Genomic DNA, 19,622 nt, shown 5'->3' with positions numbered 1-19,622 from the left:
ATCAGGCAATAAAGCGGATAGTATTCATATATACATATTACTCCACTATAGTTCTAATAATATAAAGATATTAGATCTTCATTATTTATAGTCTCAATATAACCAACAAATTTTGAGAATAGATTACAAACTAAATAAGTTACCAAGTTTCCTTTGACTCTTTTATTGAGTAGCATTGTTTATCTATTCATCATTTCGAGGAAACAAAAAAAACAAATCTATTCATCATTTCAACAATAGCCCAGCGCTAGTTAAAAAAGAAGAAGAGCTATCTAATAATAAGGGAACATGTGGCAATTGTAGTGAAGGACGAGCCCTCTTTGATCCCCCACCCCCAATGTTGGGAAGCTAAGAGTAAGGAACGTGCTGGCACGGTCAGATTATCGAAAAAGGTGGAGAGAGAGCTAAAAGCAGTTGTACAGTTTTCAAATCAGTTTCCCCTTCCCTTTCATCATTTTCACCTTTCCATAACACAAATCCCCCCTTCCTTACCCGCCATGGCCGAGCTCAAAGAAACCTACGCTTGCATACCTTCCACAGAGCGAGGTCGCGGTATTCTCATTTCGGGTGACCCGAAATCCAACTCCATCCTTTACTGTAATGGCCGATCCGTGATTATCCGGTACCTCGATCGCCCGCTCCAAGTAGCCGTTTACGGGGAGCATGCTTATCAGGCTACCGTCGCTCGTTATTCTCCTAACGGTGAGTGGATCGCATCCGCTGACGTTTCTGGTACTGTTCGGATCTGGGGGACCCACAATGATTTTGTTCTTAAGAAAGAGTTTCGGGTCCTATCGGGTCGGATCGATGACCTTCAATGGTCTCCTGATGGATTGCGCATTGTTGCCTCTGGTGATGGCAAGGGCAAATCCCTCGTTCGCGCCTTCATGTTAGTTTCCCCCTTTTTTTTTAACTGCTTCCTAATGGATTCTTACTATGTTCTGAATTGTCCACATATCATTACATTACTTTTATTTAGGAACTAATGCTTTCTGAAAACTTGGTGATTTTACTCGTGGGAAATAAAATTAGAAGCATTTCATTTCAAGTTTGTTAAATATTAAAAAGCTATCAGGACACAGTTGTTCAATCGCGTAATATATTTTGCTGAAAGTACTGCTCCAAAAGGAAAGCACTTTACTAATAGTTGTGATGATATTGCTAATGGCCTGACTTTCGACCCTGAAGCTCTTATATTAATTTTGTTAAGGCAACCTTAAAATTTTCCTTCTAACATTTTTAGCTGCATTTTGGGAAATGTCATGTTTTAAGTGTTGTCTCCTTAGCATAATGTGCGATGCTGTCGACTAGCATGGAGAGCTAAGAGACCAAAGTTTGAAAGGGCTATTATTTGAGCTTATCAATACAACAACAACGACAAACCTTGTGTAATCCCAAGAGTAGGGTTTGGGGAGGGTAGTGTGTACGCAGACCTTACCCCTACCTTGAGAAGACAGAGAGGAGACACTTAAAGACAATAACTGGAAGATGTGACAAAACACAAACATTTCACATCAAGCATAACAATACACATGTAATTATTGTATGTTAGTTTGACCTTTTGATGATTATAATTTTGCCATTTAACTGAGAAGGCCAAACAACGTCATATAGATTAAATGGGAGTCTAAGTCTATGTTTGCCTATTCTTTCTCTGTAGCACTATAACCACGTCTGTGGTTTGAGGCGGCTGGCGGGTAGTTAGGGCATTGTGTGAATTGGAAAAAGAAGAAAGAAACACGTGACAAAGAAATATTTTTTTACCGAACTTCGTGGCGAAGGATTTTGTATATGTGCCTCTTCTAATACCCTTTTAGCGAACGTCGTGGCGAAGGATTTTGTACATGTGCCTCTTCTCTTCATTCTAGTCTAAAACACATTTTAGCACATTTTTAAGTGCCCGTACGTGCTTTATGTCCTAATATTGCTATCTTTGGATATCCAATATCCTTGTTTGATGAACTATCTTGGCAGGTGGGACTCGGGAACAAATGTGGGTGAATTCGATGGCCATTCAAGGAGAGTTTTGAGTTGTGCATTTAAGCCCACAAGACCATTTCGCATAGCCACGTGCGGGGAAGACTTTTTGATGAACTTTTATGAAGGACCCCCATTTAAATTCAAGCTGTCTCACAGGTTCCTTAGCTTTACTGTTATGTTAAATCAGAATAAGTGTCTCTTTTCTTTTTTTAGTTTCAATTCACGGTTATTGTTTTGTCCAAAATGTTTATAGAAACAAGCAGAGAGAAATGAGTTCATCGATAGACTATAAAATAGTAACCAGGAGAGAAGACTGACAATGTCAAAAGAACATTAAGACCTGTCTTTTTCTGAAAATAAATCACTTTTCCATGCTATAATGAGGACCATTGTGGGTCTACCAACTTGGTCTACATGAGAAAGACATTCCTGCAGTTGAGCAGCTTGCATCATGCTTATACCATATATGCCCTTTCTCATCCAACTTTTACAGTACATGTTGCAATGTGGCTTTCATCCCCTGTCTACTGCGTTGTAGAAGTAAGACCAATGTAGCATTTCTAAAGGAAATAAAACAACAGTGATAGTTGCAGTCCAAGTTCAGCCACTTCTAACATGTTCTTATAACAACCCGTCTAACATAAGTATGATTGCCGTCATAGCTAACATGTTGGAAATAGTTGTGATTGAAGTGTCATTGTTCCATGGACCTGCAGGGAGCATTCAAATTTTGTTAATTGTTTGAGGTTCTCTCCAGATGGAAGCAAATTAATCAGTGTAAGCTCTGACAAGAAGGGCATTATCTATGATGCTAAAACAGGAGATATAATTGGAGAGCTGTCATCTGAGGATGGTCATCAAGGAAGCATATATGCCGTTAGTTGGAGTCCTGATAGTAAACAGGTGGTCTTTCTTTCTCCCGTGCTAGGTCAATTTCATTTAATTTCCCTGTTGACCTGGATTTCAATTTATTCCCTTGAGAGTGCTGAGCCACTTGAATATGCCAATAATCACTGTAGTTATTGGCGAGGAGTACGTTATATTACACTATTTTTGTGGCTGGCTTTCTCATGTTGAAAATTCATTATACTCTTCTCCTATTTGGCTAATTCTACGGAATCTTTTTCATCATAATTGCTAAAGGAACCAGCTTGGATGAAAATTAAAATCCGTAGCTTGTCAGTCTACTATCATGGTGCATCTGTCTTTTGTGCACTATTAATGCTTCCTGTTATGAGTATACATTCATGGTCTGATGATTTATATATTTCAGGTACTCACTGTCTCTGCTGACAAGTCAGCAAAAGTATGGGACATATCTGATGATGGAAAAGGGAAAGTTAAAAAGACACTGACTGCTCCCGGTTCAGGTGGAGTTGAGGACATGCTAGTTGGCTGTCTCTGGCAAAATGATCACCTTGTTACTGTTTCTCTTGGTGGAACTATTTCCATATTCTCAGCAAGTGATCTGGAAAAATCCCCCGTGTCATTTTCTGGACACATGAAAAATGTTAATTCCTTAGCTGTCCTCAAAAGTGACCCGAAAATTATGTTGTCTAGCAGTTATGATGGTTTGATTGTTAAATGGATTCAAGGCATTGGATATAGCGGAAAGTTAGAGAGAAAGGTGAATTCTCAAATCAAATGCTTTGCAGTTGTGGAAGGAGAAATTGTGTCCTGTGGATTTGACAATAAGGTTAGTTGCAAGATCTCCTTTTTCTTTTCTTTTATACACATATAAGTAGGTGATTTGTGAATTTTACTTTTTGTGAATAGAAGGCCTCTCACAGATCTGACTAGTGCTTTATTGATGCTATGATTCCATCTGATTCTGTGTGAATTTTTTTTTAAAAGCAAAAGTACTTGCTTTACTCTAATCTTGTAAAGCTAGCTTTAGAATTTGAACAGAGGAGATTCCCTTTATACTTCTGAGAAAGAAAAAAGATTAGAGATTACAACCACTCATCTAAGCATATGTTATTTATCCATTTACAAGATGGGAGTAGTTATTTCTCCATGCGTATGTACCATACCGGTTTATATAACCTTAATTGTTGAAAGATCTAACAGACGGACTATTTCACCGTTTACATTAATTGCACCACTTTTACCATTAATATGATTAGATGATATTCCCAGTTATAGTTGAGTAGATACTTATAATGTGAGATTTCTAAGATCTTTACTTGTTTTATGTGTGATTAGAGTGTAATACTATGGATTTTTATAGTCTTTCCCTGCTTTTCTATGTTCTCTTATTTCTTTGGGCTAACAACAATATGCTCAGACAATTTTGTTAAATCAAAACAAAAGTGGAGTTCCTGGCAACTGTTGGCTATAATCAATATTTTGCTTCTTGATGGGACTTAGATCTGGAGAGTGTCTCTGCTTGGAGATCAATGTGGAGAAGCAAATTCTATAGATGTCGGCAACCAACCTAAGGACTTGAGCCTTGCCCTTAGTTCTCCTGAAGTGACTCTAGTTTCTTTTGATACTGGAGTCATTCTTCTCCGTGGAACAAAAGTGCTGTCAACCATAGACCTCGGGTTCACCGTGACAGCATCTGCTATTTCACCTGATGGAACTGAAGCAATAGTGGGTGGTCAGGATGGTAAACTGCGTTTGTATTCCATCACGGGCGATACTCTCAGTGAAGAAGCTGTCCTTGAAAAACACAGGGGAGCTATTACCGTCATTAGGTACTCTCCAGATGTTTCCATGTTTGCATCAGCAGATGTGAACCGAGAAGCAGTTGTCTGGGACCGTGCATCTCGTGAGGTAATAATTATCATTTTCATAGTCAACATTAGCTATATCATACATTCCGTACCTAATAAAGAGTTTCTGTTTTAAAGGTGAAGCTTAAGAATATGTTATACCATACTGCCCGAATAAATTGCCTGGCCTGGTCACCCGATAACACTATGGTAGCTACTGGATCACTGGACACGTGCGTTATCATATATGACATCAGCAAGCCAGCTTCGAATCGAATCACGATTAAAGGAGCTCATTTGGGTGGAGTATATGGACTAGCTTTTACTGATGAACACAGTATAGTGAGTTCTGGCGAGGATGCTTGTGTTCGTGTATGGGGAATAACTCCACAATAATTGAGATCGCTTGATAAGCAATTGAGGAGTTCATATGAGTCGGCCGGAATGCAGTTTGAGCTTTGAAATGTTGGTTGGCCTCAACTTAGGACAGCCCTATGAATGGTGCCACTACTTGTAAACATGGTTATAGGGAAACACCAAGTTAAGAGTTTTCCCGAACGATCATCACACTTCCCTATACACAAGAAGGTACTCTTATTTTCTTAAAGATGTAAAAAAAAATCAAATAGTTCAACTTGGATTTATTTCAACCACGGAAGGCTTCTGTCTGGGTACTGAGACCATAGCAGGCTGTGGAGTTGGGATTTTTGTCTTTGAGCAATCGCAAGACTATTGGCCGCCATTCTCGTTAAATTTGCGTCGTGTTTCTTACATTTGTATGTAATGTATGCATTGATTTTATATAATTTGTCGTTCCAATTATAGGTTTTCGGTTACATTTTAACTTTTTGGTGTTATGATGATGCAAGTGTGATCTTATTGCTCAAGCTTTTATAGGGATTTGCAGTGTTTTGGTCGTATTTGTAAGTTGTGACGTCTTTTCCGTTATGTTGTCCTTTGATTGTGCTTATTCTACACTCTGTTATGTGAGTAGTGATCATATTTCTGCAACCATTGCCACCGTTTATTAATAGAAGGGACTAACAGTTGCATCCTAAGTCATTATTTAGTTCCTCTTTTTTCTTGCATAATGTTTCATGAATTCTAGTATTTTGCGTTAATTTGCTATTGAGGTAGTTTCAAGTTTAAGCTAATCTTTGAGGCACTGAGAAAAGGTCACTCATCCCAAACTTTATTTAAGGGATGAAGTGAACGTTCGTTTTGGAAGACCTAAAAAATGTCAGAAATCAAATTTAGTCGCCCAAGAAGGTAAGATTCAGTGTTTTTAACATTAGGTTAAAAATCTATTCTAGTTCACGTGACTGCTTAACAAACAGCCCCACCCTGGGGTCTGAAGATAGCATGTAAGAAAACGACTGGAGTAACAAAAGGACCTCTTTTTCAGCAGGCGTGCGTAGAAATGGGCCCAGAGAGTCCTTTCTGTTATGGAATAGACCAAATGGGAATAGTATCCAAAAAACCATATCTCTATTTTAGCCAAGGGACTAATTAATCAATTCTTCTCATTATAGATTTGTTTTACTGTTTGAGCTATTCAACACCAACATGCTAAACGATATATAGTCAGCTCTTAATCTAAAATAGCTACTAGCCTCATCCAATAAGTAAGAAGGTCGAGTCACGTGGAGGGTAAGTGGGAACATAATTGGAAAAAATCTAGTCTTAGAAGAGAGTATATTTCACCAGTTACATGGTAGAAATTATTGAATAAAACTAGGGGTGGTAAAATGGTTTTTAAAAAAAAATAGTTAATCACCCATATTATTCACTAAAAAATGGGTTGGATAATGAACTTTTTAAAAACGGGTCAAATATGGATAAGAACCATATTATCCATTTAGAAAATGGATAACTAATGGGTTTAACTTTTACATTTATAAAACTCTCAAATTGGGGGTTCCTCAAGTTTGAAAGACTAGGAATTATCCCAAAAGTGAATCATATTCATGAAACCATGAATAATATGGTTACCCATATTATCCGTCGGTTAGCCAGTTTCCTATCCGTATTAAATATGGGTCGGGTCAGATAATTTATCTATTTTTTTCGTTATCCATTTTGACCCGACCCGTCCGTTTGCCATCCCAAAATAAAACTAACCTTGAACTTATCAAATTAACAAGGGTATAAGAAAACAAAAATTTCCATTGGATAGCATATGATAAATCTTAAGACCATCCCCAAAAAAAAAAAAACTCGAAGCTCTAAGGCCAGGTAATTGTTCTAATGAGGGATTTCATCTTCTTGTTCCATATGGTACATGACCAGGTGTAAGTGATTTGTGATCGTTTGGTTTGAATACGGTTTATGCCGAGATAAGTTATGTTGGGATTAGTTATCTTGGTATTATTTTTTATCTACTATTTGATATGTTATATTAAAAATGACAATTGCATAATTTCTAAGAAAAAGGTATAAGTTATCCCGACACTAATTATCCCACCCTCTACAAAGTATAAATTATTCCGGTACTAATTTTAATCCCGGGATAACTTATACCAGGTTTACTAACTAAACAAAATATTAAGGTGGTATTAAATTTTGATACCAGCATTATACCTTCTTATATCTCATACCAAACGACCCCTAAGTGTCTGTACGCTGTAACCATTAATGGCTTCTGCTTGCAGCACAATATAATTTCTTTATCAATTAATGGACTAAAATTTTACGAACTATCTGGTAATAAGATTTAAATACTAGACGTTAGGGGAAAAATGGCATATGAAAGACGAGCAAGAAAGAAAATTTTACATATAGGTCTGTTTACCCAAAAATCGGATAAAGTTGAATTTATACGTAGTTCTAAGGACACTTGGTATAACTTGGCACAAATCGGAAAGTAAGTAGAAATATATTGAGTATTGACTGTATAAAGAATGAAATACGAACCAAATTGAGTGGAAAATATTTTATGAACAAACAAGATGAATCAATGTACTAAGCCCAAAAAAGAATAATCTCTATATGAATATCAGTATGTTTTTCTCTGTGAATAATATGAGAGTGTAAGAATGCCTTTAATCTTCAATGCCTTACAGAAATAGTAGCTATCCCTCTTATAGTGGATGGATCATACTTTAGATATAATTAAAAATACATAGTGGGGATCCCATGATAGATTAATTTTTTCCTAATTTCCGTCCAGATTCTCTCCCTTAGTGCGGCTGTAACGGCTCTTGTTTCTTGGCTCGATCTTGGTCGGATTTGGTATTGGTCGATTTCCAGATTTAGAGCTCGATATTAACTCTAGCTCGATATTGACTCGAGTTCAATATTGATTCGGGGCTCGGTATCGAATCGGGCTCGATATTGGTCGGTCTTTGGCTCTTAAGCTCGATGACACCGCTTCACTTTATGGTTCGATTGGACTCGAGCTCGGTATTTGATCGGTTCCAGAAATTTGAGCTCGGTAACCTGGCTTCGGATCTCATCCCGATATTACGAAAATGACTATTATATTCCAATCTTGACTAATTATACGAAGGTCAAAACCGATTTTGACCGTATACAGATAGTCCCCTCGTTTCTCGGAAAGAATGTGGCGAGAAATAACATGATTTTCCAATGGTATGACTAGATATACACTGACGTTTGCATCGAGCCCGACCATGACGTACGTGATAGATGTCCCGTCGGTACAGTTACCAAGGCATTAAATGCATGCGAGACGATGGTCGGCCATTGCTGATATCGAACCGTCATTGCCAACCCTATAAATAGCTCCTTTTTTTTATTATCATTTTTTACTTTTATATCTTCAATTTCCAAATCTTCTAAGTTCTTCATCCGCAGATCTGTGACCATCACTGCAAATTTCTTCTCAAAACCCTAAATACTTCCGATCTTTGTCCACAAAAATTTAGATGGCCAAAACATTTAAAATCGTTCCGTAAAAAGAGGCTGCTTCTTCATCACGACCCGCCGGTGGAGAGGATGTGGTGGAGCCTTGCCCTGAGGAATTCATTCTGGTAGGATGTTCTACTGTTGATGATTTTAAAATTGAAAAACCTTCTCCGAGACCGGGCCGATGTGAGCCGATATCGAGGTACCAGTGTTCAATTACCGAGAAAGTTCTCGAGAAAGTCATACAAGAATGCAACTGGGATGATAAGCTCGTAGTAGTCCTATCGCATGATGAATCAATTACTACCCACGTGGAAGGGTTCTTAAGTGTTTACTCTTATCCTTTCACATTGGGCCCCTTAGACCCCATCATCGTCGCCTTTTGCAAGAGATATGATGTTACCCTCGGTCAGATCTATCCTTCCTTTTGGAGGATAGTGATCCTTCTCCGATTTTTCTCGAGCAAAATCGAGGGGCGTATCTTCACCCTCGATCACCTTATGCGCTTATATAGTCCCCAACTTTACCGAGGAGGGTTAATCAAGCTTGCTCGCCGAGCAATCAAAGCATCATTTTCTAGTATAAACGAGACTCGTGATCGAGGTTGGATGAGCCGTTTTGTTCGAATCAAAACCTCGGACCTGATTCGTGCCGATGACATGCCGTATCCTGAGAAATGGAACATGAACCGTGAGTAATCGTTTCCCTTTGTTCGTTTTAATTTTGTGACTGCCCTTCATTTTATTGATCCATTTTTCTTTTCTTGTCACAGCCGTAGCTCGGATGCCAGAACCGATTTCGGATATTAAACAATGGGTTGAAGGTCTGGTGCAGCAGAGACCGTACTCCAAGCGTGCTTGGGTTGAATTATCAAAGGGTATATGGGAGGCCCGAAGCCATGGTAAGTGTCTTTCTCGATTTGTCTGTTATTTGTTCTTCTTTATTCGCTTATCTCCCTTTTTCCCTTTGTAGGACTCGGAAAGGATGTAGTCATGAGGCCCCCATCTGGTAATGAAGAGGTTCCTGCACCGAAGCAGGTTAAAGAAAGGAAGAGAAAAGATGTACCGAGCTCCCTGAGCTTGGAAAAGAAACAACCAGCTAAGAAGTTTCGCAAGTCAAAGGGGGGCTCTGGTGCCATGCCTTCGGAACTGGTTTGCCAATTAAGGGACGTGCCCGAAGAAGGAGAAGAGGATTTAGCCTGTGTATGGGCTAACATTGTGATTCAACAATCTTCCGAATTGGCAGAAGTAAATAAGGGAATCCTAGCCATAATCCCAAAACAAGAAGAAGTCAAGACTATCACGTATCGAGCTAAGATGGTTGAAGGGGAGGCCGAGGGTAGGACTTCTCGGGCAGTAGAAGATATTTCGAGGGATGAACTCAGGATAATTGATATTAGTGGATTTTCGGATGCTATGATCCGAGAGGGCAACATGTTGGAAGGCCGATCCTACGAGGGCATTCAGGAGTCGACTGATATCCATAGTTTTCTGGATGGGCTCGAATCAGATTCCTCGGAGGAGGTTATTGGTTTTAGTGGAATACCGATACCAAAGAAGGCGTCATGGTCGGGTTCGGCTGGGTCTTCATCGGTTCACAAACTGGTGGACCGATTCCCTGCCCCGAGTGTTGATCCCAACCGTAGGCGGAAGATAGTGCTCTCCGTTCCTGAGGATACCCGAATTTTTTCTCCCCTCGTGGGGATTGCCAGTTACCTTCAGTCCTTGGCGACCGAAGAGGATCAATCAGTGATGAATGCGGTGGGGGCCGCCTGTCTTTTCAACGAGGCCCAGCATGCTTTGAATTGGGTAACTCTAATGGCATCTCTGCCGTTTCTTTTATACTTAGAATTGTAGATAATTCTAACATTTTTCCTCATGTTTGTAGGCTTCGGTGTTGCATCACGAGGCCTTCCTCCAAATTCAAGAGGAACATGAGGCTGAGGTTCGGAACCTCACTGAGAAAAGTGACTCTTACAGGCTCCTTAGTGAAAAACTTCGAGCAGATTTGACAGCGGCTCGGGAAGAGCACGAGGAGATGGCTGAGCAGGTATTCCGAATTTTTCATGATAGTGAAGATGAGATGGAGATAACCACTAACGATCTGATTCTACAGGGTCGACGGAGGATCGAGCATATCAGACAACTTAACTCACAGGTAGACAGGCTACTGGCTGAGGCAAAAGAATTTAAAAAAAATATGGATATCCTTGCCTCGAAAAGGGAAGCTATTCAAGCTTAGTTAGAGTTGTCTGATGCCCAACTTTGATCTGCGAAAGAAAATGTCTCGGAACTGATCGAGAAGATGAAAGAGCTTCAGTGTCGGTTGGACTTGGCCACCTCTGATAAAGCAGGCTTGGCCAATGAACTCGAAGTGGCCAGATCTGAGGTCATCGAGGCCAATAAAAGAGCCAACGCTGAAGTGGCTCAGTTCAGGATCGATGTTGAGGTTAATCAAGCCAAAGCTAAGAGCATGGTCGAACACGCTAAATGGCAAGCTCGGAGAGAAGCTCTCGAGGATGTCAGCGCTCAGGGCTTCGATGTTGAGGCCGAGATTGAAGTTGCCAGGGCAGAGGAGAATAAGGCTCGAAGGATGGCCTTTCCTGAGGAAGACTCTGATTGCTCGAGCGAGTATGAAGGCGAGGAAGATGCTGACAACATGGAATTCGATGAAGATCAAGTCATTTAGGACCTTAAGTAGTTGTTGTTTTTTCTTTTGAGGCTAATTTCGGTCTTTGTACAAAGAACTTGTTTTGGGCCGAGTTGCCTTTGTATAAGATTTGTATATATAAAATTTTCTCCTTTTGAAGCAAAATAGCTTTTTAAGCTGATTAGTTCGATTTTGGAATCATTGTTGCCTTCAGGCTTTGTAGGTAGTTTTCCCTTCGCTTATCGGGCTCGAATAGTCTTCAGGCTTAAATAGCCGAATGAGTGTTTGTTCGAACTCGAAATAATGAGCAATCCCTTAGGCTTAGTAGTCGAATGAGGACTTGCTCGAACTTGAAATAAGAATAGCCCTTAATCTTAGTGGTCGAGTGAGGACTTGCTCGAACTCGAAATAAGAATAGCCCTTAGGCTTTAATAGTCGAGTGAGTGATTGCTCGAACTCAAAGTAATGTAGACCATAGGCTTAGTAGTCGAGTGAGTGCTTACTCGAACTCGATGAAATGTAGCCCGTAGGCTTAGTAGTCGAGTGAGCGTTTGCTCGAACTCGAAGTAAGATTAGCCTTAGGCTTAGTAATCGAGTGAGTGCTTGCTCAAACTCGAAGTAATGTAGCCCATAGGCTTAGTAGTCGAGTGAGTGATTACTCAAACTCGAAGTAATGTAGCCCTTAGGCTTAATAGTCGAGTGAGTGCTTGCTCGAACTCGAAGTAATGTAGCATGTAGGCTTAGTAGTCGAGTGAGTGTTTACTCGAACTCGAAGTAATGTAGCCCGTAGGCTTAGTAATCGAGTGAGTGATTGCTAGAACTCGAAATAAGATTAGCCCTTAGGCTTAGTAGTCGATTGAGTTCTTGCTCGAACTCGAAGTAATGTAGCCCGTAGGCTTAGTAGTCGAGTGAGTGTTTACTCGAACTCGAAATAAGATTAGCCCTTAGGCTTAGTAGTCGAGTGAGTGCTTTCTCAAACTCGAAGTAATGTAGCCCGTAGGCTTAGTAGTCGAGTGAGTGTTTACTCAAACTCGAAGTAATGTAGTTCGTAGGCTTAATAGTCGAGTGAGAGATTGCTCGAACTCGAAATAAGATTAGCCCTTAGGCTTAGTAGTCGAGTGAGTGCTTGCTCGAACTAGAAGTAATGTAGCCCGTAGGCTTAGTAGTCGAGTGAGGACTTGCTCGGACTCGAAATAAGATAGCCCTTTGGCTTCGTAGATAGTCCCCGAGTGAGAATGGTTGCTCGAACTCGAATTAATATAGCCCGTAGGCTTAGTAGTTGAGTGAGGACTTGATCGGACTCGAAATAAGGTAGCCCTTGGGCTTCGTAGATAGTCCCCGAGTGAGAATGGTTGCTCTATCTCGTTGATTTTTCAGTTGGCAGTCCCCGATTTATAGGGTAATGGTCGGCCCTTAAGCCTGTTTGCATAATAGATCTCGAAATAGAGGAATTTTTCTGGGATATAAGATATCGGTAAAGAAGAAACCTTTCTTTGTAAGTCATTACACATGTGTTCATGTTTTGTGCCAGGGCTCGGGCCAATCACATGGGCATGGCTCGTTTGACCATTTGGCTTTTACAATTTTTCCAGTCGAGACCCTGTTGCCATGAAGTAACGAAGTAACTTCCTTTGCACCGAACTTGATAATCATCATTGATATATTCGATGACAATTCCCCCCAGTATTCGAGGTTGATTATAAGGAGGCCTCGGATACTGTTGAATTCTTCCAAGTTAGCACGATCAATGGTTGTCTCATTAAAAAACCTTGCCAAAAAACCCATTTGGGACAAAAATCGGTCTAAGGGAAAAAGAGTGCAATGCGTGCTTTCTGGCCTAAAGGCTTCGAGTTGAATAATCCATCCCTGTTTTTGGTCGAACACCTGCAAGGGTTAGTTTCGAAATATAATTGAACAGGGGAGGATCGTACCTTTGCAGTAGTATCGTTTTAGGCGTGACACGTTCCAATTGCTTGGTAGTTGATTGCCATTTATCACACCGAGATTGTATGATTTCCATTATACGGCTGGTATCGGTCCCTGATCGGCCTTTGTTCTCGGTTGGTATCCCTTTTAATAACATATCCAGAACCCAACTGGTCGTTTTCGACTCTTATTTTGGATTGATACCAATTGTGCACATCGGCCCAAGTAATAGCTGGGTCTCGATCAGGTTATGCTCCAGCTGCCGTGAAGCCATCGAGCTTCGTTCGTTTAGACCTTGAGTGAAAGCTTGAATAGCCCAATCATCTGTGACTGGTGGTAGATACATTCGTTCTATTTGGAAACAAGATATGAATTCTCTTAGCATCTCGTTATCCTTTTGTCTTACCTTGAATAGGTTCGACTTCCTGGTCTCGACCTTTATGGCCCCAGCATGTGCTTTTACGAAATAATCTGCAAGCGTAGCAAAAGAATCGATAGAGTTAGACGGTAAATTATGATACTATATCATTGCTCCCTTTGATAGGGTTTCACCGAATTTTTTCAATAATACAGATTTGATCTCATCGTCCTCTAGATCGTTCCCTTTGATGGCACATGTGTAGGAGGTGACATGTTCGTTGGGATCGGTCATTCCATTATATTTAGGAATCTCGGGCATGCAAAACTTCTTTGGGATCGGTTTAGGAGCCACGCTCGGTGGGAAAGGTGTTTGTACGAATTTTTTGGAATCTAAGCCCTTCAATATCGGTGGTGCCCCCGGGATCTGATCAACCCTGGAGTTATACATTTCCACTTTTTTGTCGTTTGCCTCTATCCTCCTTTCTCCTAACTCTATTCGTTTTGTCAGTTCTTCGAGCATCTAACAATTTCGGGATTAGTCCCCGATTCTTGCTCATTTGACCTTACTATAGTTGGTCCCGTTTTGTGGGTGACTTCTTGGGGTGGACTGGGCTCGAGTCTGGTCGGTGCCTGGGTTTGGCTATGCAACTGGGCTATTGCTACTTGTTGAGCTTGCAATATCTCGAAAATCATACGCAAGCTGATTCCGTTTTCCTCATTATTTTGGGTATTTCGAGCTGCAGACCGAGTTCCACCATGAATGCTATTTTCAGGGTCGGAACGTTAGTTCGCCTCGATGGCCGCATGTGAATTAATGTCAATTGGCTCTTCGACCCGAGCTCCAACGGGATCAGCGAATGGCCTTCCACCCCCGGGGGTTAAGTCGTTGTTCTCATCTTGAAGGTCAACTTCGCTGTCGATAGGTAGGGCCATTAATTGAGGATTCGTCGTTTTTCAACCTGAAATCAAAGATACTTCCAAGAGCAAGTATAAAATGGTATGTTTTGCAAAGATTCGTACCAAATAACCATTGTTATCCTTGGCCCCACGGTGGGCGCCAAACTATTTATCCGAAAAAACGGATAGAGTTGAATTTATACGTAGTTCTAAGGACACGTGGTATAACTTGGCACAAATCAGAAAATAAGTAGAAATATATTGAGTATTGACTGTATAAAGATTGAAATACAAACCAAACTGAGTGGAAAATATTTTATGAACAAGCAAGATGAATCAATGTACTAAGCCCAAAAAGGATAATCTCTATATGAATATTAGTATGTTTTTCTCTATGAATAATATGAGAGTGTAAGAATGCCTTTAATCTTCAATGTCTTACAGAAATAGTAGCCATCCCTCTTATAGTGGAGGGATCCTATTTTAGATAATTAAAAATACATAGTGGGGATCCCATGATAGATTAACTTTTTCCTAATTCCCGCCGAGATTCTCTCCCTTAGTGCGGCTGTAACGGCTCGTCTCTTGGCTCGATCTTGGTCAGATTTGGTATTGGTTGATTTCCAGATTTAGAGCTCGATATTAACTCTAGCTCGATATTGACTCGAGTTCAATATTGATTCGGGGCTCGGTATCGAATCGGGCTCGGTATCGAATCGGGCTCGGTATTGGTCGGTCTCTGGCTCTTAAGCTCGATGACATCGCTTCACTTCATGGTTCGATTTAGACTCGAGCTCGGTAATGACTTCGAGCTCGGTATTTGATCGGTTCCAGAAATTTGAGTTCGGTAACCTGGCTTTGGATCTCATCCCGATATTACGAAAATGACCTTCGGTCCATTATATTCTAATCTTGACTAATCATATGAAGGTCGAAACCGGTTTTTACTGTATACAAGGTCTCAAGCACAAGATTATTTAATTTAAAGCTACACCATTTTGGTGATTTTGAAGCAATAGATAAAATAAACAAACAGCCTCAAAATCAAGACCTTCATCAAGAAATTCCTATAGAAAATATCAAAAGAGAGTCTGTTAAGTGAAAGATAAATATGAACTGGACCAATAAAATCCAGCACCTAGCGTTACCACCACTTCTTTTATCCCTTCTTATCAATACAAATTTCTCTCCCTTGTTTGCTACCAATAATTGAAGCAATTTGTTTCATTTTTGGTCAACAAAAGAGTCCTTCGTTCTACCTTTTTTGTTGTTTATCACCTTGTTTTTGCCTTCTCAACTTGATACTTCGTACCATAACTCACAAAGCACGAGTCACCGATGAGGTGGAATACTGGTCCTACAAACTAAAATATGGAGAGAAATTGGAGGAGCAAATTCCTTCTAACCATTGAAATTTGGTAAATTTCTTGAGTAATAATTTGTGAACCACCAAGGCGTATATCAGATGGAAATTTTCATACTTTTCTCGAGGGCTTTTTATTGAAAAATTATAAAGGTGTCGTTTGTACAACTTCTCCTATACCAAGCTTCTTTAAAAAAATTGTTTTAAAGAAAAACTGACAACTTACATAGATTTATCCAAATTAAAAAAATAATTAAACATGTATGATGTAACCTTTGTGAAATAGAGAACAAAGGAAAAACCACAAAGGTGAGGGTGTGAAGTTACCCAATCTTAGCAGAGGAACTAATACCATTTTTGTACTTGCCACGAATTTATTCGGTCACGATCACGTGAACTCATGCTCCCTTCTCTAAATCATAAATAGTAATGTTAATATTATTTTAAAAATATTTAAATATATATGTGTGCACCCAAACTCAAAGTATCATCTATGATGCAATGGTTATTAAATGCACATTTCTAAGTGAGGTTGAGAGTTAAATCTTATGTCTATCTTATTATTTTTTCCTTTTTTTTCTAGAACTTCGCACCCACTAGAGATGGGCATGCATTCTTGCATATTAATTAAGTATTTTTTTTCTTTTTTTTTATTTCGTGTACTAAGTCTCACACATTGAGGAGTATAGATACATATAAAAAAATTAAAGGTTGAACCCGTAAAATTTATATCTTAGATCCACCTCTTTGTAATAGTGTACCATCGTCACTATTTGACCCAAAAATATAAATCTTGGTTCAACTAATTAAATTTAAATAATAAGGGTTAATCTTAGCCAACGATAATATCCTTAAGACGGAATTCTTAAAAGTGCTATAAATACTACGTAGGTATATTTTGATAGCAGCGACATCATACAATCAATATTCAAGAAATCAAAGGCAATAATATAGCATTAAATATTGATGAATAACAATAAATGATATTTAAGTAAATAGAATGAATGAGTCACCCAAGAAAGGATGGAATCAGTGAATGTTCTTTCTCGCAATGATGAGTGATGGACAACCCTTTGAATATCTGAGTTATTCTCAGATCTAGTGGAAAAGTGACAAGAATATTAGTGAAAAATTGATGTTTGTAGGCTTGCAATGAAATCCGATTCTCTTTCTAAAGTCAAAATGTATTTTTATAAATGAATATCACATGTCCCCTAACATTGTGTCTCTTTCTATTTATAGGGAAGATGTTCAAAAAAATCCTAATGGTACAAATACAGAGAATATCCATTAGAATATTTTCTTTTATGTCCTATTTTGAAACTAGCCGCTATAACTCTGTCAAAGGTGCTCGACCTCGGCCTTGATGACATCTCCTCGACTTCAGTCTTACTGACTCTTCGACCATGGCCTTTGCTAATAATTAGATTACTTCGACACGTGGTGTCCCGGAAATATTTTACTGATACCATTTCAACTAAAGATGGATTTTGGCCCATACAGTTAGTCCCTCCGCTTATTAAGGTCGTTTATGCAGACGAGGTCGGTGAGCGGACAATGTCGTTCATGATACAATTCTATAGAGTTGGCTGAGGTCGCGGTCGTGGAAACAGGGCTAAGTGGCCTTCTGAGGTCCGCGTATTTTGAATCTTTTGAATTATCCGGGAAGTCTGTATGAGCCATCTGGTCTAAGAGAAAAAGTGACGTCATGACATCATGCATCATAATGACGCAGTTTTCCGGCGCATTGCATCGATTTAGGTGTGACCCTAGTTGAGCTCTGTCATTTTAATTTTCGTGATAATCATGACCCGCTGTTTCGATTCTGGTGCCTCTCAAACCTTATAAATAGGGGAAGGTTTGTCGACTTTGAAACTTTTTCCAAACTCTTTCCTCTCTTTAAGCAATAACTTCTCATCATCTTCTTTTCAGAATCCTTTCTACTCTCTATTTTAGCGACTTACATTGTTCCTCATCCCCTCTTGCTTGTTATTCTCTTTCTTGACATTGATCTGCGCAGGAAATTTTGTGAAGGCGGGAATATGCAGGCCCTTAAGGACGACTTGAAAGATAAGGATGATGAGCTGGTGAAGGCCATCGAGAAATGTAGCATCCTTGAGGGGACGTTGAGGAGTATAGAAAAGGAACTTGAGGTCAGCAGGAGCGTGGAGGCCCAATGTAGTGACCTTCAAGCTCAAGTGGTCGAGTTGTGGGGCGGTTAGAAGAATGTCGACTTTAGCTGGAGGCCCTCAATAGTGAGATTGCCGAGAAGCAAAAGGAGCTCAAGAAGGTGAAGTCTTCTCGTTCGGATGCTCGGAGGAAGGCATATATGGTTGAGTTGGCAAATAGGACCCTCCGAGCTGAGCAGGAGAATGATCAATTAACGGCGAGAGTGTTACGCTCTGCAGTATTACGACGATGTTACACCCTGTAGTATTGTACGTTGAATTTGTCGTAAGATAATTAACATCAGTTCAAGGACAAGATTATTTTGAGGTTATAATTATTATGTTATTTCAAACAAGTGATAATTAAATTCGTGAAGGTGAGAGGGTAAGTGAATCGAAGAAAATGAGTTTCGTCGAAGTTTGACATTTGGAGATAAAATATGGTCCAAGCTATAATACCCCATATTTATAGACTGGTGTCATACAAGGTACCACATGACCTAGATAGCAAGGTATATAAAGTGTGTTAAAAGTGATTAGTATTTTAAGTAATCTAGGGTATTACTTTATGTGAAAAATTGATTAATTATTGGTTTAATGGGAGATTAATCATGTAATTAGAAAATTATGGATAATTATTAGGTGGGGACATCAGCCCCAACGTGGAAGCAAGACAATTTAGGTGACAATGACTCTTTGGTTTATGTATTAGGTGACATATTTAGGATAGTTTTGGGCTAAATCATCACCTAAAGTGGGCCCCGCTCACTATGATAAAAAAACTACCTCCCTACATCATTAAAGGGAAATGAAAATGCTTGCTAAGTAATGGATGGAATTCTCAAAAGGAATTCTTATGAACCCCTACAAGGTGCAACGTAAATTATAAATTCTAAGGGGGCATGGTATAACCTTACTCAAGAATATCAATATCATACGAATTTTTCCCTACCCCGATCCCTCCGTTATGTGTTTTGCCGCGATTGACATGTGTTAGAGAGGTTGTCAAGAGAATCGGCTCAGGTATGTTAAGGCTATCTCTTCTTTCCTTTTGGCATAATCCATACGATACAAATGAAACGAGCAAATGCATAACTATCATAAATGACTCTATTCATAGAAGTATTAGAGGTGCCTATATTCTTGAATTCCCATGTGTCTTATTATTACATCTTCTGTTCATGGGTCTTAGAAAATACGGAAGTTGATAAAGTTTATTTCATGATATTAATCGAAGGCATATTGATCTTATGACATACCGAAAGATCTTATTAACGTACTTCTTATGCATTTCATTCATTTATACATGTACATTGACCCATGACCAGATGACGTTATATACGCGTATATTTTATATATATATATATATATATATATATATATATATATATATATATATATATATATATATATATATGGGATATGAGAAAAGGTTACGGTGTTATATATGTACCACCACCTGATCAATTGGTATATGTTGATGATTTTGCCCACAATGGCCGAGATGATAGGATAGGATGCCCTCAGAGGCTTGATGATGTTATGTACGCATATACCTATGCATGATATGACATTTATACACATATGCACGACATTATAAATATTAAACGATTCACAGAGCTATTCAGACTTACATGTTGTGTCTTTTACTCCATGTTTCTCTCATGTCTTTTATTTACTAATTTTCATTCCTTA

At 39.3% G+C, this 19,622-nt stretch overlaps 1 protein-coding gene across 1 annotated transcript; it reads left to right on the top strand.

Annotated features, from left to right (window-relative positions):
- The first annotated feature begins 208 nt into the window (after positions 1–208).
- Positions 209–5,684, top strand: LOC107797995 (actin-interacting protein 1-2). The gene is made up of 6 exons (XM_016620919.2): positions 209–889; positions 1,975–2,136; positions 2,697–2,883; positions 3,254–3,676; positions 4,351–4,758; positions 4,836–5,684. The coding sequence occupies exons 1-6, from the start codon at positions 498–500 to the stop codon at positions 5,091–5,093; spliced, it is 1,830 nt and encodes a 609-aa protein (XP_016476405.1). The 5' UTR covers positions 209–497; the 3' UTR covers positions 5,094–5,684.
- The last annotated feature ends 13,938 nt before the right edge of the window (positions 5,685–19,622 follow it).

The sequence above is a fragment of the Nicotiana tabacum genome, chromosome 4 (assembly GCF_000715075.1).
Source record: "Nicotiana tabacum cultivar K326 chromosome 4, ASM71507v2, whole genome shotgun sequence".
NCBI lineage: Eukaryota > Viridiplantae > Streptophyta > Magnoliopsida > Solanales > Solanaceae > Nicotiana > Nicotiana tabacum.
This window is presented reverse-complemented; position numbering and strand designations above follow the sequence as displayed.

Bases quoted from the DNA above. Each gene is read 5' to 3' on its own strand.
- LOC107797995 (XM_016620919.2), top strand. From the start codon at position 498: ATGGCCGAGCTCAAAGAAACCTACGCTTGCATACCTTCCACAGAGCGA. The intron at 890-1,974 runs GTTAGTTTCCCC...CTATCTTGGCAG, and splicing joins TCCCTCGTTCGCGCCTTCAT to GTGGGACTCGGGAACAAATG. The intron at 2,137-2,696 runs GTTCCTTAGCTT...ATGGACCTGCAG, and splicing joins AAATTCAAGCTGTCTCACAG to GGAGCATTCAAATTTTGTTA.